Genomic DNA, 25997 nt, shown 5'->3' with positions numbered 1-25997 from the left:
AACATAAAATACACAAACGCAATGAATGGTTCTTTAAGTTAACATGTAGCAATGGATAAATATTTATTGTGTGTAATGGCTTGAAGTTTGTAGGATATTTCTTGATGGATGACTAATAGCAAACAAATATTTTACTAGCATAAGGAAAATGACATAGGTTTTCTGTGCATGAAAGAACTATTCATTTTAGGGATTGACATCAAGGGTGCCCCTACTGGCCGGGCAAGTGAACTCTGGTTTCTCCCCTTATTGAATTCATGGCAGTCGAGCAAGTTGAGCCTGCTCTGTGATTTCCCCATTGGTCAGGTAGTTTAAAAAAAACTGAAAACAACCAAACTGCAAATAATTCCAGTAGCTTAAATATGATTCTTTTTGATTCCTCCCTATGTTTTAAGTGAAAGACAGAACATTTCTGCCATTTTATGGCCCTATTTTTTTTACACAAAGAAATGCCATCAATTGTCTTCACTTAAACAATGGGGAGGAACCAGAAATATCAGTTTTAGGCTACCTTAATGTCAATCCCTGATTTTGATTCAGCTGAGCGGTAACAAATGAGTTCTAAGGCTCTGTCACATTGAAAAATGAACTTTGGCAGCCTGCATCATAGCTGATATTTCTGTATTTGATTAATACAGTGAGTGATACTTAAGGTCCTGTATGGTTGCCAATGAAGCTAGTCCTGTAAAATATGACACATTGATTACTATTTGTAATTTAGAGTTTTATCAGTGGGTGGTGGTTGGTGCATAAATATGAAAAATGTAAAAAAAGAGGGATGGCAGCTACCACTGAGCAGGACGTTGGAAGGGGTTCTAATTCTACCAGAATTCATAAACGGGCTCTTTATATTCCAGTTAAGAGCAGAATTATGTTATTTTAAATATTTTCTAAAATATATTCAAGCCGAGATACTTATTTGTAAACAGATGGAGGACGAGTGTGCAGATCAACAATGGCTGCTTGGCAGTGAGGTCAAACTTTGTTAGGGCATTGGTTTTAACTTGTTTTGTGACGGGCACAGTCCTCGTTCATTTTCAAAATGACATTTTCAAGGCTACATTGGAAGAATCGAGTTGCGCTGTCGGTGTCCTTCGTTGTTTAGCACGGTTTTGTGTTTTCCTGTCTCCCATTTTTCCTCCTAATGACTGTGACTTCTGTGTATATCCAGGTGAGAAACCACATCAGTGCAGCATCTGCTGGCGCTCGTTCTCCCTGAAGGATTACCTAATCAAACACATGGTCACACACACAGGGGTGCGTGCCTACCAGTGCAGCATCTGCAACAAACGCTTCACCCAAAAGAGCTCCCTCAACGTCCACATGCGGCTGCACCGTGGAGAGAAGTCTTACGAGTGCTACATCTGCAAGAAGAAGTTCTCGCACAAGACCCTGCTGGAGAGACACATGGCTCTGCACAGCACAGCGGGCACCGTCACAGGGCTGTCGGGGGCAGCAGGCGCCGGTGGTCCCGTCACCATTCCCATGGCCGTGCCCGAACCCGGCGCCGGAGTGGTGGCCCTCGCCATGCCCGTCAGCGGAGGCGCCGGAATAGGGGGTGGGGTCGGAACAGGAGTGGGTGTGGCTGCGGAGGCAAGCTGCCAAGAAGGGACCACCTACGTGTGCTCCGTCTGTCCTGCCAAGTTCGACCAAATTGAGCACTTCAATGACCACATGCGAATGCATGTCTCCGATGGATAAGTACAAATAGATGCACTTCTTTAAAAAAAGAATGAAAAAGAAAAATGGCACTAGATTTTTTTATTTTGGGGCATGAAGAGTAATGAGTATAGACACTGGCACATTAAGTTTCCCAGAAAGGAGTTTTTTTTGTTGTTATTCTAAAAGAAAAACAAGATGGTGGCCTTAAGGCTTTGTAGTTTGATATTGATCCACTGGATGGATCCTTACTACAGGCCTCTAAATGTATGCTTTCCTAAAATTACTGATTTATGTGTTGAACACTACCGAAAGGCCTACGAAAGAAACACACACATACACAAATTCAAACTTACACACCTATATACAGTATAGATATATGTTTGTATGAGTGTATGCGTTCATGTGTGTATGTGTGTGCTTGTGTATTTGTATGTGTGCGTGACTGCTTGTGTGTGTGTGTGTGTGTGTGTGTGTGTGTGTGTGTGCGCGCGTGTGCAAACATTGCCATGGAATTTCTAACATGGTAAATGTGATCCCATATTGACCGTTTTGGGCACTATAGGCGTCCAAGCTTACTGTGGTATGATTTTCAAATAAACAAAAAAAAAATATCTGGCTTGGGCTAAAGATTCCCTCTTAAAAAATATTGTTGGTCACAAGTTTGCCTTCTTATGTCGGATAAGAAAAGGAGAGTAATTCATTTGACACTGGGTTTTTATTTATTATTATGGTATCGAGGGATTAAAATGCAGCTGTTGTGGAGGTACAAGTTGATTTGACTAATTGTACTGAAATGTAACTTCCTGTGAGTGGGTATAGGAATGGTTATTTGGTTAATGTTTTACTGTCCATGCAGTTTAATGGTTCAGGTTAAAGTTGACGAAATTAGGGTTGTTGATAAGACAGTATTTGAGCAAACAAACAAACAAAAAGTAATATTGTTAGGAGTTTATTTCGTTTGCATACACTGCCACTAATATCTTAGAAGACTGTTCAGGCTATAACTTATTAACAGAAGACAGAAGAAAGTTCTTCTTGACTTAATCTGTTTCTAAATGATTGTTTAGTTCTATGAAGAGGATTTGACATGTGCAGTTGTGGCAGGCTTGAGTATGTCACCAGACTTATCATGATTGCTGCTCCCACAACGTGTACCAGACTGTTATCAGCTGTAGATTACGACGCGATTCGTCATTATTACTATTATCGTTCAAATGATTCAAACAAAAAATATATATATTATTTGATAATGGAATGATTTACCAAGGAAGTTTAAGACAGCCGTCAAATGGATTACCGGTGAATTGAGAATGATTCTGTGAACTTGCATTGGACAGAAATATCATCCTATGACCTAAAACTCTTGTCTACCCTGTTCCTAAGGATATGACCCAGCTATTTGAGCAGGTGGAGAAAATGAAATGCACTACTCCTGAAATCTTAGCTCCACCTGGTGGCCCAAATGGCATGCCAAGTCCGGACATGACATGTAGACAAGAGAGACACGAGGCAAAATAAAGCATGATAACATATACCCGGGTCAATAATTGGCCTACTTCATAATATACCACAATTTGCAGATGGACTTTCCAGACAATAAGATACATTCCTGTTTTCACCGGATACCTAGACACAAGTGTGTACAGAATAGATTTGGGAGTAGGGAGCGGGGATACCGTTCAAGTGTCACGTCACTCAAAGGCTCTGCTCTGATATTTGTCTTGTTGTTCTTGCATTTTATCCAAAATAAGACAGCCACGTCTGCCTGCAACTGCAATCTGACGTTTTTGCTAATTTCTTTGAGTAGACACTTTTTTTTTTAGTTACAACAATGAGATCGTAACTAACCACAATTACAGTACAGTCTGAAAACAATATGTTGTAGATAAAAACAAAGTGCTGCATTGCAAATTTTCTTCAAATGCCTGTGCTTAATATTGAATTGTTTTACTTAAGAAATTAAATTCTATGATTTTCGTTTTTTTTTTTTCATTTTCTAAAAGGACATTTTTTTTTTCTTAAAAGCTTGATAAGAGGACTGCATTATTTTCTTGCATAAATGTTGCACTGCTTAAACCGATAAGTGCACTACTGTTACCAGAGATATTTTAGTTTTCGAGAATAATAATCATTTTTTATTGAATGTTTGGTTGTAGAATTCACGTGTTAGAATAGCTTTTGTTCTATTTTTCGATAAGGTAATTCAGCGTTTCTTGGCTTTTGTTATTGCTTGCTACTATATGTATTGACTTGTGCTGTGTTTGTGCAAGCATTTATTTTTTATTCAAATCCGAACCATCGTGTGAGCTTCTCTCTGTTTTTACCCTTTTTAAATGTATTCTTTTCAGGAGTTAATCCCTTCTAACAGCAGTTATCGCACTGCATACATTAGAACAGATGCTGAATTTTCATACAAAAAGCATTCATGCCAAATGATACCCCCCCCCAAAAAAAAAAACCTAACTTTTTTTATATATAGTGTGCGTGGACATAAATGATACACATAAATCATAGGTGTGTTTTAGACATTTCTTTGGGAATAAGAGGGTGGGTGGGAGATTGTACGAAGCTTATTTGCTATTTGTAAATTGTTTCACAAGTGTGTGTCTCTTGTGTTTTGTATGTCTGTGTGAGTGTTTGTGTGTGTTGTATAATCAAACTGTTGGTGTCCCAAGTGGATGTGTAATACCTGAACTGTAGGGCTTCCTTTGCAATATGCAGTGCAGGTACTATGAGAAGCAGCTTTTGCTAACCCTCATGGGCTAATAAACACATTTGTGATGCACATTTACGAAGACATCTATTGATCAAACATTGATACTGGTAAATACATTGCCCCTATTGGAAGAAGTATATGGCATTTTGTGCCTAGTGCTTCAGTTACCTTCATTCAGCTGGTTGCAATTTGAAAAGGCAAGGTGTACCTGAGAAAAGTCTCACAGCTTCACTGTGTTCTATCTTTGTCTCTTTCAAATGGGAAAAACAAGGACGTGATGATGAGGACTGTAATTAACATAGATCACAAAGTTCGGATATCCTCGTATTTGAAACAACGGACCTACTGCATGCATCAGAGCGGTGTCTTCATATTATGTCATAGTCTCCATCTGGTCACTGAATAGCATGTGGTTGTCAAAGCGAAGGAAACAATATACACTCCCCTACGTGTTTTGTGGGAACAGTGAATCTACATGTTTAATTTGTCTCTGTACCCCAGCATATTTTCATACATATCTGTTTTAACGTTTAGAAATGAAAGCATGTTATGTATGTAGTCCCCCCATTTGAACGTATTAGAAGTATTTGGGCGAATTCACTTATAGTGTATTATATTTAGTCAAAAGTTTATTATTTGGTCCCATATTCCTAACACGCAATGAGTACATCAAGCTTGTGACTACAAACTAGTTGGATGAATTTGCAGTTTATATTGGTTGTGCTGTTGTGCTATGCCCACTAGAAATGAATGGTAAATAATGTGTAGTGTATTTTGGAGTCACTTTCATTGTAAATTAGAATATCATATTTCTGAACGATTATAAATTAAGGTGGATGCTACCATGATTATGGATAATTATGAAAGAATCGTCAATAATGATGTGTGATAAAGTTACAGAGACATAAATATCATGCCCCTCATGAGAGGATAGCATGTTTTGAGGGATCTTTGTGCATCTGTAACTTGGTACATTCATGTAAAAGTGTCCAAAAACATATTATTTTCTTATTTACAATAAAAGCGACACCAAGTATTCACTATAAGTGAATTTGTCCAATATTTAAAATGGGGAGGACGAGATACATAAAGTGCTTTCATTTCTAAGCGGTAAATATTCTGTACTGGCGCTACATAAGACAATATTAAACGTTTTAGCTTCGCTGTCCAAATAAATACGTAGGTGAGTGTATGTGACGTGTGATTGGCCAGCAGTTTGTTATCCTCTGCTGCAGAGATCTCTAGGGTGAACATAAGCCTATACCTGCTTCTACTCTATAGCTTCAATTGCCACACTAAGTCAAGGAACACTGAATGCAATGTTAATTTGTCTCTATTTTTGGAGGACTCTCTGTAGGCGTAGGTTTGCTGAGGCAATGTCCTTAACAGATGGCTACAGTATGTAAGGGACTGCTGTGATCTATTTTGATCACATGTTATTGCTCTGCCATACAGTTGTTGTTGGTGTTGGTGGTAGTGTTCAGGGCCGTAAAACCAGGGTCTTAGTCCAGACTGTTTTAAGAAAGTTGAAGCTCATTTACTGCATTTCGATACAGATTTTTTAAATGTTTATCTAAAATGCTATTTGGAGAACAGCAAAACGTGACCCCAGCCATTATCACACTGGTCGCTGTAGCTTCATTCACCTCAGTCCATCTCCAAACACACAGCCTACTGGCTATACAATTAGCCGCTACACATGAACTCAGAACTGGGATTAAAAACTATGATTGAATACGTACAGAGGGATATGTTGGCAGAAAAAAAGTATTTCATTAACGAAAAAGTAAACAAATGAGTTTGTTTTACAGAACAATTGTTTTTGCAGTTTTACAGCTAATTTCCTGTCGTTCTCCACATGTTGCCATGACTTATTCCATGTGAATGATATCTGAGTGAGAGGGACTAACTAAATCAATTGAAATCCCCCTGGGGTGCCCAGACGGTAATTCAGCCACGATTACTACAAGTTTAGATAGCTGGCTAGACTAACTAGACTCATTTACCAATCTAAAAATGTGTTACTGACATGGGCTAATTGAGTGACTGTCAGTGAGTGACATATAACAACAGGAAAACTACTGATGCACAACTACGCTTTGAAATTGCACCTTGTGTATTCTACTATTCTAGAACAGTAAGTTGAGACCCTGACGGAGTTCCATCTTTTGAATTTTTGTCCAACTATGTGGTTTACAGCCCTGGTGGTTGTCTGCTGTATGGAATAATATAGAACTGGTCAACCGTCTAGGCAGAGCAGTACAGTCACCAAATGAGTCCCAGTAAACACAGTGAACCGTGCACCGTGAAAGCAAGTCCAACCTTCAGTTTCGCAAAACCAGAATAATGAATGCACTCTATGATAGCCATGGAGCCATCACTTATTTATAATGAAACCAAGACCAGACAATAGTTGCTTCCAAGTGTATTACCAGTGAGATAATCTAGCATTATTTTGTGATGATCAAGATTATCAAGTGATATCAAGTGATTGTTTGGACCACTTGGCAGTCTTATACAGTCAGCCTAAATGATATTTATGTAACACATGAATCAAATGCACTATTGACTGTAGATGTCTTTCTTAAAGTGCGTCATTTTCTCGTTGTCACAGGTTGTTTAAAAAGACAATAGCGATGTAGATATTGTTTTTTTAATAGACAGCGTTTTCGAGAGCGGATTTGGGCTATAAATCATCCATATTATTCCACGGCTGATGAGAGGTTCAATGGATATACGACATGACATTGACAGTACTGAGGTATAGGCCTGTTGGTTACCCATAGACGGTTGACCTCACTCATACGTGTGTTGTTAAGGCAAACTTGACTTACAAGTAGAAGATTAGCATTAGTGTCATCTTATGATACCATACATTGACATGGCTGATGAACTACCTAGGATTTGTTTTCCAACGGCGCCATTTTCCCCTCTCCCTGGCCTTACTTATAACAGCTCTCTTTTTGTTTCATTCACTTATTGTACCCGTGGCTGATGTCCCATTATTGTGTTCAATGAATAGTCAGAAAGTTGTGAAAACATGCAATGCAACCCTGAAATACACCCCTGTCGTAATTGTCCCATTTATGTTTGTAAGATTGCTGTAACGTAATGTGTTTTTTCAACTATACAATATACTCACAGGTATAGAGTTACGCAGAATTAAGCCTATAGCTCTTCGTTCGGTGTTTTATAACGGTCACTTTCTTATATTTCACATTTTTACTTAAGGGTAGAGACACAGGATCAGTTTTTCAGTGTTTGAATCATCTGTGTGCTTGTGTGTTTCAGGGCTTTACTTTGACCTTTTATCTGGCAACCATTGTGTACCGGTGTATTTGTAATTCATTTTTAGTTAGTGGGCAAACAGGATAGACAGCCATTGAAGACATCACAGCTTGCCAGAAGCACATATCTTCTGGGTGGACACAAACCTCTTTTCAAATGAGAGAGAGAGAGAGGGGGGGGGGAATATAAGAACTAAAGTAGTGATATGCTTGAATGCCACAGCACATGTGATATACACTCCTAGAAAAAAAAGGTGCTATGTAGACCCCCCAAAAAAGAGTTGGTCAGCTGTCCACATAGAATAACTGTTTGAAGAACCCTTTTTGGTTCCAGGTACAACCCTATTGGGTTGCAGGTAGAGCTGTTTCTACAGAGGGTTCTATATGGAACCCAAAAGGGTTCTGCCCGGAACCAAAAAGGGCTCTACCCGAGTGTGCTTCTTGTTCTAGAAGGCTTAGAAATACTCATGCTATTTGTCTAACAGCTTACATCAGTGTCCTCACATTCATTTCATGTGCTTCCACAGTATCTTGCATAGTAACTCAGATAGTAACGAACAGTTACTCTGACAGTAAACCTGCTGGCATACATTATATAGATCAATTCCAACTACATGGTATCAGTTGAATCTAATGGATATACAGTACATGCACCTCTTCATCAACAACACGTATAATATAAACTTTTTGAGATACAGACAGAACTGCAGCTAAATGAATGTGCTTTGAGGGATATAAGGAGTGTGCCTATCTATCAAGTGCCTATTTGTACAGTACTATACGAAATCTTCATAAAGTAGTTTTGCTCTCCTACAGTACATTTTCCAAATATATACAGTATATACACATGATAATCTATACACAAATGATAACAATATTTATACTACTACAACAACAATGTTGGTCATAGTCATAACACAGTGCATCCTAAGAAAGCCTTTTAAAATATCTTTATCCGCCTCAAATCTTCTATTTATATACAGATAGATTTGTGTTTTTATTTCCTGCTGTCATACATAGCTTTGTAACTAATACATAAAGACAAAACCGCTATGGTAAACAACTGGAGTTAATTTACTGTAAAACAGTAAGGGTCATAGCCCACCCAACTCTTCTTCATTAAAACAATGAGTAAGCATGTACAATAATATGATATAGTAGCTGGTCCCTATCTTCATATTTGCCATTACACACACACACAGAATTGTTTTGTTTGTCTAAAACAATGTAATCTCAAAGAGTTTGCCCAGGTTTGTAACCACACCTAAATTGTCATGACTTCTGGCTTATCAGCTTTAGCTATCATTCTTCTGCCATTCTGAACGTCCATAATTACATTTGGGGGGGGTGCTCTTAGTAGTAGCTCTATAGTGGTCACTAAAACCCTTTTCACATTTTCTTTTGATGCAAAATTCCTACCGCAATCAAATGTTGTCCTTAGACATAGCCTAGCTGTTCTCTCAGAATTCAATGATCACGATCTCACTTCAGACCTCCCAGTCAGTTGAGCACATACCGTGTGTTTGTTCCCTGCTTGTAGTTCATATCGATGGATTGCGTGTATACTTGTGTCTTTGTGCTGGTTCGGGCGATGATAGGCAGTCGAAATCCGTTTCTGACCTAGCAATCAACTATGCTTATCTGTCCCTGCACATAGCTACACGTGCACCTGCATTTCTGTGCATGATCAGTCACACAGATGCAGTACTATATTTGATTCAGCTACTCCAGTCCACAACACCACAGCAATACCAGTTAGAAGTGCAAACGCGTTTTACGCGAAGAGTAGCAAGCCTTTGTCCGAGTGTCGACTGTAATAAGTGTCCTTACGAACCAGAATCGGACAGCTGTCCCATATATCAGCCTCTCTTCAGCATTCTTCTCTTTACTATCATTGTATAAGAGTGTTACTCTCTAGAATATGATTTGGAGATCAATCGTCATCTTTTCTTGTTTGCGTATCTCTAACTTGAATTGATAGGGAAAAGTTCATGCTATACATTATCCGAGCCCAATACCCGCCGCATATTTGAAAGATTGACATTCCTGTATTGTCCAGAACATTCCTAACTAGTCTGGCATCACTTTACGTGACTATGTTGTCACAGACAACGTGACCCCCAACAGCCTTACTAGGACACCAGATCATTTACTTTCTTTTCACTATTCGCTGGTCTGCTGGTTATTCTGTCCTGGGACATTTTCCCCTCTAAGTTGGTTTATGTTTAGCTGAATATCCGCAATAAATCCCACTCGTATTGATGTTTCATTTAAATGTCACTGGCTAGCTCAAATTTAGATGATTTACAGGTCAGTCTCAGAAAAGCAGTGCTTAGCATCTCTTGCATTGATGATTCCATCATTGTATTTGCTATAGCTTCTAAACCCAGGGCAAAATATGCCCCTGCGTACACGACAATGGTTTGCTTGCTACCATGGCGTGCTCTTCTGGACCATGGTGTGCTCTGGTGCCTGTCTGATTGGGTTTCATATGCAATATCTCAACCCCCCAGTAAATGTTGTCTTTTAGTTATAGAGAATACTGAGTCATCCAGAAGCTGTGGCGTTTGAAAGGTGCTGAATAAAAGAGCCTCAACAGTAGCTTGCTTAGCACCTTTGGATTGTCTTGGGGCTTTCGGCAGGTCTCTTGAACTTCTAACATGTCCAGAAGATAGTTTATGTCTATGGTAAGATTAAGCAACATGCACTGCACTGTGTTACCCATATGTTTTTCTAAGTTGGTCCCTCTTTCACCTAATAGGTTCGGTTAACACTTTCTGTCCACTTTCGGCTGTGTTCCCCTTCCCCCCCATACTTGTGGTCTCGCTCAGCATGCAATCATATATAATTAGTTTGAACATGCAGAACGTCCATGACAATACGTTGCTTTGTGTTGTTGTTGAAGGTGTGTTGTTGTTGAAGGTGTGTTGTTGTTGAGCCATTAGGGGGTTATTGAACATGTTGGATGACATGTTTTTTTGTTCTTGCCGTAAACACCAAAGAATCATAAGAATATCACAGTGTCTTGAGTTTCAAGCAGAAAGAACATAATCTGTTGTGTAATCGATAACAAAGACTACCAAGGTGTACGTTCCTGTACATTTGTGCGCGTTCAAATCTGGCTAGATGGCTACTGTTCTATTTTATTTTGATACTAAAGACAGGGTGCTTGTGAAAATGCGTTACTGCGTTTTATACTCTGATCACGATCGGTAGACTGTAGTTGAATAGTTGTGTTGATGTGCCTACTGTAGACCAAAATAGCTTTTCTAAAGAAATTCAGCAAAACAGAAAAAATAAATCTGACACGTAGTAGCTGGGATGTAAAACTATAGCATGTTATTACATGAATAAGATTTTTAAATGTTGCATTGTTCCTCTGCTTAAAAGTAATACCCAATATCTATTAGTTATTTTTCTCTCCATACTCTCAGCTAATTGATTTAGGCCTTTCCAATACGCATTTGATTTGGTTTGATTCATCTGTTTGTCTTTGTTTGATCCGTTCATCTGCTATTCCAGTTTTCAGCAGTTGATTTCTTCCTGCCGTATTGTTGATTTCAAAAGCTTTTATTCTCTAATAAACAAAATGCACTGGATTGGTGGAAAACTGATACTCAACTGAAGTGCCATGCACAATTGATCAATTGGCCTGACTAATATTCAAAAGACACAAGTTTCAAAATGTTTTTCAAACATATAGTGGAAGATCCATAGCAAATTTATACCGTTTTTTTTTTCATACTTTGAGATGGACCAAGATGCTAGTTGCTTTTGCACATATTTGTTTATTGGTTTTGCAATGTGTTGATGCCATTGAGTAAAAGATTAGGAAGATTAAATTTACCGCTGCCCATAACAACCAATCCAAGTAACGCAAAGAGGCCTAAATCTGATTTAAAGGCCTTTAAAAAAAAAAAATGTCCCACAATACGATATTAGTACATTTTGATGGCTACCCTAGAGCCTGCTACAGATACATTCTTCCCAGAGAGCATGAAGCCCAATAGCCAGCAGACATTTGATGAATAATCACTGCAAAAACAACAATACAGTGTAATAATATTCACATGAATTGAGTTGTATTAACATCTTAAAGATGTGGACCAAATTTTTTATCAGTTGGTGGCATACGTGATATCGATTACTACATGATATATTTTCTGTCATATTAATTGTTCATATCAAAGAAGAATGTAACCCCTTGGGATTTTTTTGTGGTTGTTCATATTTCACGTATTGATGAGGTATGGCCTTTTGAAGCTTTTTTTCAAGCTGGATGTTCGAAATAGGATTCGTAACTCGTGTCATGCTTCTTTAGTGTAGTAGTGTCATAACGTCAGCGTCTCCCATAGGACATTGTAAGATCCCCCTCAGTGATAAATCGGACATTCAGTGTGCTCTCGAAGTGTAGCTAGCTGTATGTTACAGAAAGCGTAGGTTTTTTAATCAGACAGTCAAGCTTTTTTGGAAAAAAATGCACCTGCAGTCAAATGTGAGGGGCATTTATATATACACATGTATTTAATTAAGAATATTTTGTTTAGGTTTTGTTGCCTGCTTTGGCTTGCGATTTCTTTATCTTCCTGATCAAATACTCCTTATATATAAAAATAATGAACTTGGAGCTGTTGTAGTACAGGTAGTTAACATCACAATTAAGGAACCCTGACTTATATGCTGCAGTAATGTTGTTTTGTCAGTTTTGTTTTCTTTTATGTGTGCTCCTAGTTGGTTTTTATTTTTATTATTGTTATGAAACAACCTTGTTTGAATTGTATGACTGCTGTTTTGAAATAGGTGATACGTTTAAAAAAAAATTTTTTTTTAATGTATGTACAAGGAAGTTTTATAATTTGACTTGTCAAACACTGGACTGAGTTTTCCAACATTTCCAAGTTGAGAGCTATTATATGAGAGACATTAACCGACTGCACAGAATAAAGCCTTATCACACCCATTAACTGACAGATGAAGCATGTCCACACTGCTGGAGAAGGAATAGTGACACCATTTTTAAAAATGGAAATTGCTAATTATATTTGCACCATTTTAATTAAGTTCAATAAGGTGCTGAATATATCTGCTAAATTGTTGCATTTGTCAGGCTTATTCAAATTTGTCCGTCATTATTATACAATAACAATTTCAAAATTCTCTGTTCTAACAAAAGACTGTTCTAATAAGTATATGCTGAAATATCAAAAGGGATACCACTTAATAGCAATTCAATAATCAAACTAAACCACTCAGTATATGTCGTCTTAATGTTAAAGTCTTTTGCAGAGTCAACTACCACTTATCAAACCAGAAAAGAGATTTGCACTAATCATATTTTGGTCTTTGTTGATGGAAAGCAATACAACACAGAACATTTGACACATTCTTCAAGCCACAGTATTTGAAATAAAAGCGCTGTCTGTGTACAGGTGTAATGCTGTGTAAAAGGTTATGTTTTAAAAGTTTTTTTTTTATTTAAAAAAAAAAAGATTTTTGTTTAAAGGTACAGAATGGAAACCTGTTGTCTTTGAGACACATTATGAACTTGGACACGCACATATTGTTGTTTAGAGTTGACATGTTTGACCAATCAGACATTCTGTTTCCTCTTGTGATTGTTTTGGACTAAATGAAATTGCTCTTACAAGCCCTAAGTGAGGGACAGGAAGGAGTTGAGAGTCACAAGATGTCCCATAAACATGCACTCAATTGTAAAATGTCCTCATCAGAAAAAGATGGTGGTAACGGAACCAAAGGTAATAAAAGTTTATGTTATGTAGACAATATTTTCTTTCAAATGATGCCAACATAACACATTAAACTTCCTCCATGTTAAAACATTCAATTTCTTCACTGATTTACTTATTTTTCTGTTTTAAAACACTCATATGTAAAGATCTGAGGTCAGGTCGGAGTACATCTTTCTGGGACATTATTGATAACATTTTTGAAAATGGGAGAAAAAAAAGACTACAACATTTCTGTAGAAAAACACTGATGGATGGGAAATGCCTCTTTCCTTGTCAATTTTAACATCAGTTTAGTCATCCAAAGAATCAAAGTCCACCCAAACATATTAGAATTCATAATTATCCGTAAGGAAATAGACATCAAGAGTAGTGGGGTGAAATATTGTTGAAGTCGAAATGTTCTGAATTGATAATTATAAACCATCAATCATTTATGATAGCAATCATGATAATTATAATTTTTGGTATCTGGGAATAGTAGCTTTCCTGTTATAACCGCTTTGTGGTGTTATTGAAAGGTGTTGCAGTTTGTCTAAATATGAAGCATAAGTATGTGCCTTCTTGTAATCTCCTTGGTGAGCTTGTTATTATTGAGAAGCTGAAGCCAGCCAATAGTGTTTGCACTAAAACCAAATTGCTTTTGTGATGTAGGCTATTTAAGCAAGCTTGTTGCATCACTTTAACCGTACAGTATGCATGAGGGTGAAATTGGTAAATTCTACGGCTAGCGCTCCCATCTGTTGATCTGTTAACTAGTGCAGCTTAGTGAATACCCCGACTATATATCAGCTTTGTACTGCGTTCCGTTTCTGATTCCATCTCATTCATTACTCTTCTAATTTCTCAAGACGCATGTTCCACATGAAATAACCTCTGTGGAATATCCATACTCTAAAAGACAAAGCAAATGACATAACAAATCAAACACAGCTCTCCTTTTTCTTTTCATATGCCACAGCTGAAGAGCTGCAATACTAGTTGTAAGAGATATTCAACCATTCTCTCAACCCACGGGGATGCATGAGTACAAGAGGCTACTTCGAGACTTGGTCAACTTTATTTTGATTGTTTTTAAAAAAAGTTTGTGTTTCTAAGTTATTTTAGTCAGTTTGAAATCATAAGAGAAATAAATAGCTACATGCTTTGAGTCTTACAAATGCACCTTTATTCATGTCAGTCTGAGTGGAAAAGGCTGGTTATGTAATATGTCTGATTTAGCACCTTACTACACAGCATGTTTTCACTATATGCCAGTTTTGCTACTCTTCCGTGCATATGATTTCCAAAACAAACCTTATATATTTTGTGAAAATGTTTAAAGGGATGTGCCAAAGTTAGGAGGCGATCTCCCGAGTGTTTAAAGCTTATAATCTTTTTCTTTCTTCCTCCTTCAGTTATCACAATGGTATGTCAGACCTTTCCTATCAATGTGTGAAAGCAAGTTATTTCAGCAAACAGTATCATTACCTGCCATTTTACAGTAAGCCCTGTATTTCACGTATATTTACCAGTGATGTGTATTTGTTATTATAAAGAAAAATAGCCGTAAAGCTTCATTATGTTACATAATATTGTGACTTTTTTCGAAAAACTGTGAAGACTTATCTTGCATATACTTTATACAGAAGTATTAAGCCTTAATACAAAATACTAAAAAAAGTGTGGAAGAATAAACTGATTGTTGCTAAGTAAGGATGATTTTTTGTAAATGTTACCAGCACTTTTTTTGTAATTTTCACTCTCTGAGGTATTGTACAAGTTCACGCTGTTTGTGAAGTTTGATTATGAAGGAATAAAAAACTAGTACTTTCCTGTACTTCACAGAAAGTAATGTTTTGTGTTTTTATTTCATTAAAGGATTTGACTAGTAGATCAGACATACGGAAAGTATTCAGACCCCACTTTTTCCACATTTTGTTACGTTACAGCCTTATTCTAAAACGGATTAAATTGTTTTTTTCCCCTCAATCTACAAACAATACCCCATAATGACAAAGCAAAAACAGGTTGAGAAATATTTGCAAATGTTACGACTTCTAGGAGTAGTGGGTGCGGAGTCAGGCGCAGAGAGACTTCTAGGAGTAGTGGGGGCGGAGTCAGGTGCAGAGAGCAGAGGGTAAAGGACAACTGTATTTATTCCGGAGAAAAGTAGGTCACGCCAAAACACCAGGTGCATACAATGACAGGCCCAAAACAGGACACAAACAGTCAGGACAAATACAGAAAATATCACATCCACAAAACGAACAGAGAAACAAGCCTGCACAAAAGCCAGCGGGCTTACTGGGTTTAAATAGCCCACAATCATAACCTAAACACAAAACAGGTGCAACTAATCAGACACAACTAAATGAAACAGAAAAGGGGATCGGTGGCAGCTAGTAGGCCGGCGACGACGACCGCCGAGCGCCGCCCGAACAGTAAGAGGCACCATCTTCGGCGGGATTCGTGACAGCAAATCTATTTAATTTTTTTTTAATTAAAAAAAAACTTTTAATAAGTATTCAGACCCTTTACTAAGTACTTTGTTCAGGCACCTTTGTATAACCTTTATTTAAAAGTAACCTTAATTTAACTAGGCGAGTCAGTTAAGAACAAATTCTTATTTACAATGACGGCCAAAGCCGGACGACGCGGGGCCAATTGTGCGCCGCCCTATGGGACTCCCAATCACGGCCGGGTGTGATACAGCCTGGAATCGAACCAGGGGATCTGTAGTGACGCTTCTAGCACTGAGATGCAGTGCCATAGACTGCTGCGCAACTCGGGAGCGATTACAACCTCGAGTCTTCTTGGGTATGACGCTACAAGCTTGGCACACCTGTATTTGGGAAGGTTCCCCCATTCTCCCAAGCAGATTCTCTCAAGCTTTGTCAGGTTGGATGGGGAGTGTCACTGGACAGCTATTTTTAGGTCTCTGCAGAGACCTTAGATTGGGTTCAAGTCCGGGCTCTGGCTGGGCCACTCAAGGACATTTAGAGACTTGTCCGTTCATCTTTCCCTCGATCCTGACTAGTCTCCCAGTCTGAAAAACATCCCCACAGCATGATGCTGCCACCACCATGCTTCACCGTAGGGATGGTGCCAGGTTTCCTCCAGATGTGACGCTTGGCATTCAGGCCAAAGTGTTACATTTTGGTTTCATCAGACCAGAGAATCTTGTTCCTCATGGTCTGAGTCCTTTAGGTGCCTTTTGCCAAACTCCAAGCAGGCTATCTGGCTGCTCTACAATAAATGACTGATTGGTGGAGTGCTGCAGAGATGGTTGTCCTTCTAGAAGGTTCTTCCATCTCCACAGAGGAACTCTGGAGCTCTGTCAGATTGACCATCGGGTTCTTGGTAACCACCCTGACCAAGGCCCTTCTACCCCGATTGCTCAGTTTGGCGACCAGCTCTAGGAAGAGTCTTGGTGGTTCCTTCTTCCATTTAAGAATTATGGAGGCCGCTGTGTTCTTGAGGACCTTCAATGCTGTAGCAATTTTTTTGGTACCCTTCCCCAGATCTGTGCCTCGATTCAACCATGTCTCGGAGCTCTATGGATAATTCCTTTGACCTCATGGTTTGGTTTTTGCTCTGACATGCACTGTCAACTGTGGGACTTTATACAGACAGGTGTATGCCTTTCCAAATAAGGTCAAATCAACTGAATTTACCACAGGTAGACTGAGAAACATCTCAAGGATGGAAATAGGATGCACCAGAGCTCAATTTGGAGTCTCATAGCAAAAGGTCTGAATACTTACAGTTGAAGTCGGAAATTTACATACACTTAGGTTGGAGTCATTAAAACTTGTTTTTCAACCACTCCACACATTTCATGTTAACAGACTATAGTTTTGGCAAGTCGGTTAGTGAGAACATCTAATTTGTGCATGACACAAGTAATTTTTCCAACAATTGTTTACAGACAGATTATTTCACTTATAATTCACTGTATCACAATTCCAGTGGGTCAAAAGTTTACATACACTAAGTTGGCTGCCTTTAAACAGCTTGGGAAATTCCAGAAAATGATGACATGGCTTTAGAAGCTTCTAAATTACATCATTTGAGTCAATTGGAGGTGTAGCTGTGGATGTATTTCAAGGCCTACCTTCAAACTCAGTGTCTCTTTGCTTGACATCATGGGAAAATCAAAAGAAATCAGCCAAGACCTCTGTCACGCCCTGACCATAGAGAGCCTTTTTATTCTCTTTGTTGGTTAGGTTGGGGTGTGACTAGGGTGGGTAATCTAGGTTATTTTATTTCTATGTTGGCCTGGTATGGTTTCCAATCAGAGGCAGCTGTTTATCGTTGTCTCTGATTGGGGATCATATTTAGGCAGCCATTTCCCCACTGTGTTTTGTGGGATCTTGTTTTTGTGTTGTTGCCTGTGAGCACTCCAGAATGTCACGTTTCATGTATTCTTTATTGTTTTTTGTGTGGTTCACTTCAAATAAAAATGTCGAACCGATTTCACGCTGGTCTTTGGTCTGAATGTTATTACGACGATCGTGACAACATCAGAAAAAAACTCCAGAACTCCACAAGTCTGGTTCATCCTTGGGAGCAATTTCCAAACGCCTGAAGGTACCACGTTCATCTGTACAAACAAAAGTACACAAGCATGAACACGGGACCACGCAGCCGTCATACCACTCAGGAAGGAGACGCGTTCTGTCTCCTAGAGATGAAAGTAATTTGGTGTGAAAAATGCAAATCAATCCCAGAACAACAGCAAAGGACCTTGTGAAGATGCTGGAGGAAACAGGTACAAAAGAATCTATATCCACAGTAAAACGAGTCCTATATTGACATAACCTGAAAGGCCGCTCAGCAAGGAAGAAGCCACTGCTCCAAAACCGCCATAAAAAAGCCAGACTACGGTTTGCAACTGCACATGGGGAGAAAGATCGATCCTCTGGTCTGATGAAACAAAAATAGAACTGTTTGGCCATAATGACAATCGTTATGTTTGGAGGAAAAAGGGGGAGGCTTGCAAGCCGAAGAACACCATCCCTACCGTGAAGCACGGCGGTGGCAGCATCATGTTGTGGGGGTGCTTTACTGCAGGAGGGACTGGTGCACTTCACAAAATAGATGGCATCATGAGGAGGACAATTTTGTGGATATATTGAAACAACATCTCAAGACATCAGTCAGGAAGTTAAATCTTGGTTGCAAAATGGGTCTTCCAAATGGACAATGCATACTTCCTAAGTTGTGGCAAAATGGCTTAAGGACAACAAAGTCAAGGTATTGGAGTGGCCATCACAACGCCCTGACCTCAATACCATAGAAATTGTGTGGGCAGAACTGAAAAGGCGTGTGTGAGCAAGGAGGCCTGCAAATTCACCCAACTAATTGTGGGAAGCTTGTGGAAGGCTACACGAAACGTTTGACCCAAGTTAAACATTTTAAAGTCAATGCTCCCAAATACTAATTGAGTGTATGTAAACTTCTGACCCACTGGGAATGTGATGAAAGAAATAAAAGCTGAAATAAATTACTCTCTCTACTATTATTCTGACTTTTCACATTCTTAAAATAAAGTGGTGATCCCAACGGACCTAAGACAGGCCATTTTTACTTGGATTAAATGTCAGGAATGATGAAAAACTGAGTTTAAATGTATTTGGCTAAGGTTTATGTAAACTTCGACTTCAACTGTAGATAGATAGATAGATAGATAGATAGATAGATAGATAGATAGATATCACAAGAAGATAAGACTCACTCATTCGTTATGGACTGGATGGTCATGATTAGAGAGCCAGGAGGTTTTCTAACGTGAATGTTAGAGCCGGGCAAGGGGTCAATTTCATCAGATCTGGGCAGAGAGGAAGAGAAAAAGCGAAAGGGTCTACTCTGGAAAAATATGTCCGTGCAGATTAAAACTTCTTAGGGCTTGGGTCTAGTTTCCTGAATTTCCGCCTGACTGACGTGCCCAAAGTCAACTGCCTGTTACTCAGGCCTAGAAGTCAGGATATGCAAATAATTGGTAGATTGAGATAGAAAACACCTTGAGTTTCTAAAACTGTTAAAATAATGTCTGAGACTATAAGAGAATTTATATGGCAGGCGAAAATCTGAAGAAAATCCCACCAGAAATCTTTTTTGGAGCTCCCAGGCTCTTACTTTGGAAACCTATTGTTTCTTTGTAACTGCATCGCCCATATTGCAATTCCTATGGCTTCCCCTAGATGTCAACAGTCTTTTTTCAAGGTTTCAGGGTTCTTTTTTGAAAAACGAAGTATTTGGAGCTTTTGTTAAGGGACCACCTGAAGCAAATCAGTCTTTCGGCGTGCGCTTACGAATTTTCGTTTCCTATTGAACATACTACTTTCCGTGTAAAATATTATAGTTTATTTACATTTTAGAGTACCTGAGGATTAAATAGAAACGTTGTTTGACTTGTTTGGATGAAGTTTAGCGGTTGCTTTTTGTACTCCTTTGTCTGAGTGGATTACTGAAATCAATGGCGCCAACTAAAGAGACTTTTTGGGATATTAAAGAAGGATTTTATCGAACAAAATGACCATTCATGTTGTAGCTGGGACCCTTGGGATTGCAGAGGAAGATCTTCAAATGTAAGTGATTTATTTCATTGCTATTTGGGATTTTGTGAAGCCTGTGCTGGTTGAAAAATATGCTGATGTAGGGCGCTGTCCTCAGAAAATCGCATGGTATGCTTTCGCCGTAAAGCCATTTTGAAATCTGACAACACAGTTAGATTAACATGAAGTTAAGCTTTTAAATTATATAAGACACTTGTATGTTCATGAATGTTTAATATTATGAATATTTATTTGAATTGCGCGCCCTCCAATTTCACCGGATGTTGTCAGCAGGTGTCCCGCTCACGGAACATCTAGCCCTAAGAAGTTTGAACTTCTTTGAGATAGGGGGCAGCATTTTCACTTTTCGATGAATAGCATGCCCAGAGTAAACTGCCTCCTACTCAGTCCCAGATGCTAATATATGCATATTATTATTAGCATTGGATAGAAAACATTCTGTTTGAATGATGTCTGTGAGTATAACAGAACTCATATGGCAGGAAAAAAACTGAGGAAAAATCCAAACAGGAAGTGGGAAATCTAAGGTTTGTAGTTTTTGAACTCAGCCCCTACCGAATTCACAGTGGGATATGGGTTATTTTGCACTACCTAAGGCTTCCACTAGATGTCAACCGTCTTTGGAACGTTGTTTCAGGCTTCTACTGTGAAGTGGGAACTAATGAGAGCTGTTTGACTAAGGGGTCTGGCAGCAGCTTCGTTTTCAGTCACGCGTGTTCACATGAGAGGTATCTCTCGTTCCATTGCTTTTCTACAGACAATGGAATTCTTCAGTTGGAACATTATTGAACATTTATGATAAAAATATCCTAAAGATTGATTCTATACTTAGTTTGACAAGTTTCTTCGACCTGTAATATAACTTTTTGAACTTTTCGTCCGACTGGACATGAACGTGCGTTTGGATTTGTTTACCTAACGCCCTAACAAAAGAAGCTATTTGGACATAAATGATGGACATTATCGAACAAATCAAACATTTATTGTGGAACTGGGATTCCTGGGAGTGCATTCTGATGAAGATCATCAAAGGTAAGTGAATATTTATAATGCTATTTATGACTAATGTTGACTGCGCAACATGGCAGATATTTATTTTGGCTGGTTTGGGCTCTGAGCGCCATACGCAGATTATTCTTTTTCAGCGGTTGCATTAAGGAGAAGTTTATCTATATTTCCATGTATAACTCATGTATTTTCATCAACATTTATAATGAGTATTTCTGTAAATTCATGTGGCTCTCTGCAAAAACACTGCATGTTTTGGAACTACTGAACATAACACGCCAATGTAAAATAAGATTTTTGGATATAAATATGCTAGTGGAACGCTAGCGGAACCCCAGTCCTAGACAGGTTAAGACTCAGTTGTATTTATGTAAATTGTGCATGGGGTCATTGCATATACTCAAATGTAACACAGAAGATAGTGTGTGTGTGTGTGAGTGAGTGAGTTAATCATAATAATACATTTGCTATTCCCTTGTTTACAGAGTGGGCGTGCAGCAGGCAAACCCAGTGATGCTACTGGTCCCTCATCTACAGTTGGGACACAGACACTCCAGCAAGCATTTAAAAGGCAGGCTGCTTATGCACCAACATTTAAAAAATGCTCAAGACCTCACTGCAGGCCTTTCATATTACATTGCAAAGGACATGATGCCATTTCAAATTGTTGAGAGGCCTGGCTTTCTGAGGCAGATGAAGGTTGCCGTGCCTGACTACAAAGTGCCATCGCGAACATTCTTTTCCAAGACTGAAATCCCAAACCTGTACAACTAGGGTAAAGCTGATGTTGGAAAAAGTTTGGCTCAAGGCACATGGTTTGCTGCACCTACTGACCTCTTGACCAGTAAAAGCAGGGTGGTCAACCCTACATCAGCTTCACTATCCATTACCTCACCCCAGACTGGCAACTGGAATCAAACTGCCTGGAAATACAGTTCTTCCCAGAAGATCACTCGGCTCACATCATCAGAGTGTTTTTTGAGAATATGCTGGAAGAGTGGGGGATCAACGAGAAAGACCTGGTCTGCATAACCACAGAACGCATCAAACATGATCAAGGCGTCCCAGATCTGTGGCTTTGGTGCTTTGGCCATAATTTAAACCTGGCCATCTCAAAGGCTCTGAAAATTCAGAGCTGACACAGCAGTCAAGGCCTGCCGTCATCTGGTCCAAGGCTTCTCACGGAGCTGGAAGAGGAGAGAACTTGAGAGAAAAGCAAGCTGCCCTCAACATGCCACTGAAGGCTTTGATACATGATGTGGTGACCCGATGGGGATCTACACACAAGATGCTTGAGCGTTTCCTCAGCCAACAGCAGCCAGTCTGTGTGACCCTGGCGGGAGAAAGAGGAACATGGCATCAAGGATGAGGAACAAGGAACAAGGATGCCGACATAGGTGTCATGGAGCAACTGTGCCAGATCCTTGAACCTCTGAGAAAGTTTACAGATGCACTTGCCTCAGAGACACGAGTGACACTGTCAGCCATCAAGCCTGTCCTGGACCACATCACCCGTGACGTTCTGGAGGAAAAGGACTACGGAGCCATCCCTGAACAAGGAGATGAAAAGGGTAATGAGTGAAGACATTAACAACAGATACACCGAGAAGGCAAAGGGAGTCATGCACATGGCTTGTTTCATTGACCCCCACTTCAAAAGGAGCCTTTTAGATGCGCCTGAGGCTGCACAAGTTGACACTGACAGCTGTGTCCAGAGGCCTTGAAGCTGGCAGCTGCACAAGTCAGGGAAGAACCACAAAGCACCAGCAGCACCTCCACCACCAACACCCCCACAGAGGCATCAGAGGGGAAAGTCCTGGCTGGGTTACTGAGAAAGAGGCAGCAGAGAGGCGAAGAGGGTCAGATTCCGACCACCCCAGAAGACAGAGTGAAAGAAGAGATCCGGGTCTACCTGTCTCTGCCACCCATTCCAGCAGAAGAGGATCCACTGGTGTGGTGGAGGGGCCATGCATCAGAGCTGCCTCGACCTTGCCAGGGTTGCCAAGAAGCTTTTGTGCATCCCAGCAACCAGCGTGCCATCAGAGAGTGTTCAGTGCCAGCGGGCACATTGCCTCCCCTCGCAGATCACTACTTAAACCGGACAAAGTAAATATGCTGACATTTTTACATTTCAATCTCAAGTGAACAAAGATGCATATATACAGAATGTTAGAGGCCCAGCAGGCCCTCGTTTTTTTATGAAGGAGAGAACGGACATACAATCAGTGCTGACCATTTGATTTAAGCATATTTTGTGTTGTTATTTTAATGTCAACACCTGCACATTGGATGTGTTTACATATGGTTGTATTGTTCTTACATGCACATTGGATGTGTTTACATATGGTTGTATTGTTCTTACATGCACATTGGATGTGTTTACATATGGTTGTATTGTTCTTACATGCACATTGGATGTGTTTACATATGGTTGTATTGTTCTTACATGCACATTGGATGTGTTTACATATGGTTGTATTGTTCTTACATGCACATTGGATGTGTTTACATATGGTTGTATTGTTCTTACATGCACATTGGATGTGTTTACATATGGTTGTATCGTTCTTACATGCACATCGGATGTGTTTACATATGGTTGTATCGTTCTTACATGCACATTGGATGTGTTTACATATTGTTGTATTGTTCTTACATGCACATCGGATGTGTTTACATATGGTTGTATTGTTCTTACATGCACATTGCTTTACTTGTGTGTTGCTTTTATATGCACATTTGATTTGCTTACTTGAGGTTGTGTTCATTTAAACCTGCACTAGGGAAACTTTTACCTCTCATGGCCACATGGTGCCATCTTTAATGTTCATGTTTAATGTTATTATTTGAATGTTTATGCACACAAAGTGGTTTTCAATATAAAACTTGGTGTAATGATTTCAGTGTGTGTATCAGTACTTTTTGAACATTTCCAGCACGTTTTAACAATACCACGATAATACCGTGATCATTTTGGTCACTATAATTGTGATATGAAATTTTCATACCATTTCATCTCTAGTTCTGAGCATGTCAAATTGGGTGTCAAATGAAAGCTAAGAGTCAATATTAAAAATATATATATGTACATTTATCAAAGTTTCAAACCTTAAAATTAGGAATAAGCAAAGGCTTTTATTTCTGGGCAAACAGATGGATTAGAAATGCATCACTCTGCCCAGAGTGGGTGAATATGCGCTTTGGTGATGAATTTCACCTCCCTATGTTATAAAATATATATATATATATATATATTTGTTTTTAAATACGTTTGACCAAGACACATTTGATTCTTCTGAATCGTTCACTGGGTTTTGTCTCAAAATATTTCATTAACATTATATCCCAAAAGTCAGAATTCGTAATCTAATACATCCGATAATAAGCAGCGAGCTCTGTCAACTGAGGGGTGCAGCTTTCTCGTAGCAACTCGATTTTACATGTGGTGGTGGTCATTTCTGCAGGTTGCAAAAGGAAACATTTTCATGATGAGCGGAATGAAGTGTGAAAGGCTTTGAAAAAAAAAACTTGTGGTACACACAGTGCCCTGACGCTGTTGACATTTCAGAGATACACTTGTTTTTGTGAGAAATAGATATTAAAAGTGTATGCTAAATATGAAAATACTACATGTCATGTCTCAAAATCGATATCTATCTTACCTCTATTGTTTTATGTCCTGTGGCTCCCGAGTGGCGCAGCGGTCTAGGCACTGCATCTCAGTGCAAGAGGTGTCCCGACAGTCCCTGGTTTGAATCCAGGCTGAATCACATCTGACCATGATTGGAAGTCCCATAGGGTGGCGCACAATTGGCCCAGGGTCGTCTGGGGTAGGCCGTCATTGTAAATAAGAATTTGTTGTTAACCGACTTTCCTAGTTAAATACAAATAAATTAGAGAAGAAATATGACGAGTTCAACGGGAAAGGGAATCCTGTTAGCTAGCCTTCATTCTTGCACAGCATCCAGCCAAGCTATTTCGATGCTGTGCAAATTTCCTTTACTTTTTTTGTGGACTCCATTGATTTAGTCACCCTAATTTTGACCATCCAACAAGGGTAAACAGATTATGATAGACAGTACTTTAGGAGATTATCTACACAATTAACATATTATTTTACCCATTTGTCAAAATAGGCGTTTTTGCTTGGACACCCTAAATAATGTTGAAGTAAGAACTCCTGCCAACTAATAGCAACACTTGTATTTAGTTTTGGAGAAATGATTTGCCTTCTGTAAGTTTAAGAAACATTGCTTTGTGCTTTGTAATTCCATTACCAAAAAATCTAAACATCTTTAAAATATTCTAATTTCTCTCCCTCATGTGGAGGGAGGATAATGAAAGCTCCCAGAAGTAACAATTAAGGTAGACCTACCAATTAGTTTGTGTTTTTACTGATATCAAGGTTGTTTATGAATTATTACGTGATTAAAACTAATTCTGTTACCAAATTGTTAATTACTGCAATTGAATTGGCTACAATGGGAAATCATTGTAGTCTCAAACCACAGTTGGGTCACCTGCTACTGTCCTACCTTCCACTGACTGTTAAGTTCAGCTCATGACAGTTTTTCTTCTCTTTCTGTCATTTGGTGGACAAAGCAAGACTATGAAAAGTCTGGACGACCCCTCATTCTCCCTCTCGCTGCCGCTCTTCTCACTCGCCCAGTTAATGTCACATCTCATGGCTCTTACTGACACCTACCATGACACCTACCACCTACTGTAACAAGCATCCTCCCCCCTGAGCGACCGGCCAACAAGGGGCGTCCATGGACGTTGAAAAGTAGTTGAAGGAAAAAAGGAAACCGCACACTGCTCTTGATAGGATCGCAAGTTTGGACAGCACAGTACAGTAGAGAACAGTACAGTAAAGTAGAGATCAGTACAGTAGAGCACACTAGAATACAGTGTAATGTACCATACTGCAGTGTGGGGTCATTTTCTCAGTGGGGTCATTTTATTTATAAATATTTCTAACAGACGAAAATAATTTTGTCCAAGGAATTCGGGAATA

General features: G+C 39.2%; 1 protein-coding gene across 3 annotated transcripts in view; it reads left to right on the top strand.

The window, feature by feature from the left end:
• The window catches only part of LOC112228924 (zinc finger and BTB domain-containing protein 20), a 48644-nt gene extending 33402 nt beyond the window's left edge, over positions 1 to 15242 (top strand). For all 3 annotated transcript variants that reach the window (XM_024394704.2, XM_024394705.2, XM_024394703.2), the window contains one exon: positions 1172 to 15242. In XM_024394704.2, coding sequence (XP_024250472.1) covers positions 1172 to 1701 — 530 coding nt within the window. In that variant the 3' untranslated portion in view covers positions 1702 to 15242. The remainder of the gene's footprint in view (positions 1 to 1171) is intronic.
• Positions 15243 to 25997: the final 10755 nt, after the last annotated feature.

The sequence above is a fragment of the Oncorhynchus tshawytscha genome, linkage group LG30 (genome assembly GCF_018296145.1).
Source record: "Oncorhynchus tshawytscha isolate Ot180627B linkage group LG30, Otsh_v2.0, whole genome shotgun sequence".
NCBI classification, from domain to species: domain Eukaryota; kingdom Metazoa; phylum Chordata; class Actinopteri; order Salmoniformes; family Salmonidae; genus Oncorhynchus; species Oncorhynchus tshawytscha.
The sequence above is the reverse complement of the archived record's forward strand: the minus strand, read 5'-3'. Positions and strand labels throughout refer to the sequence as shown.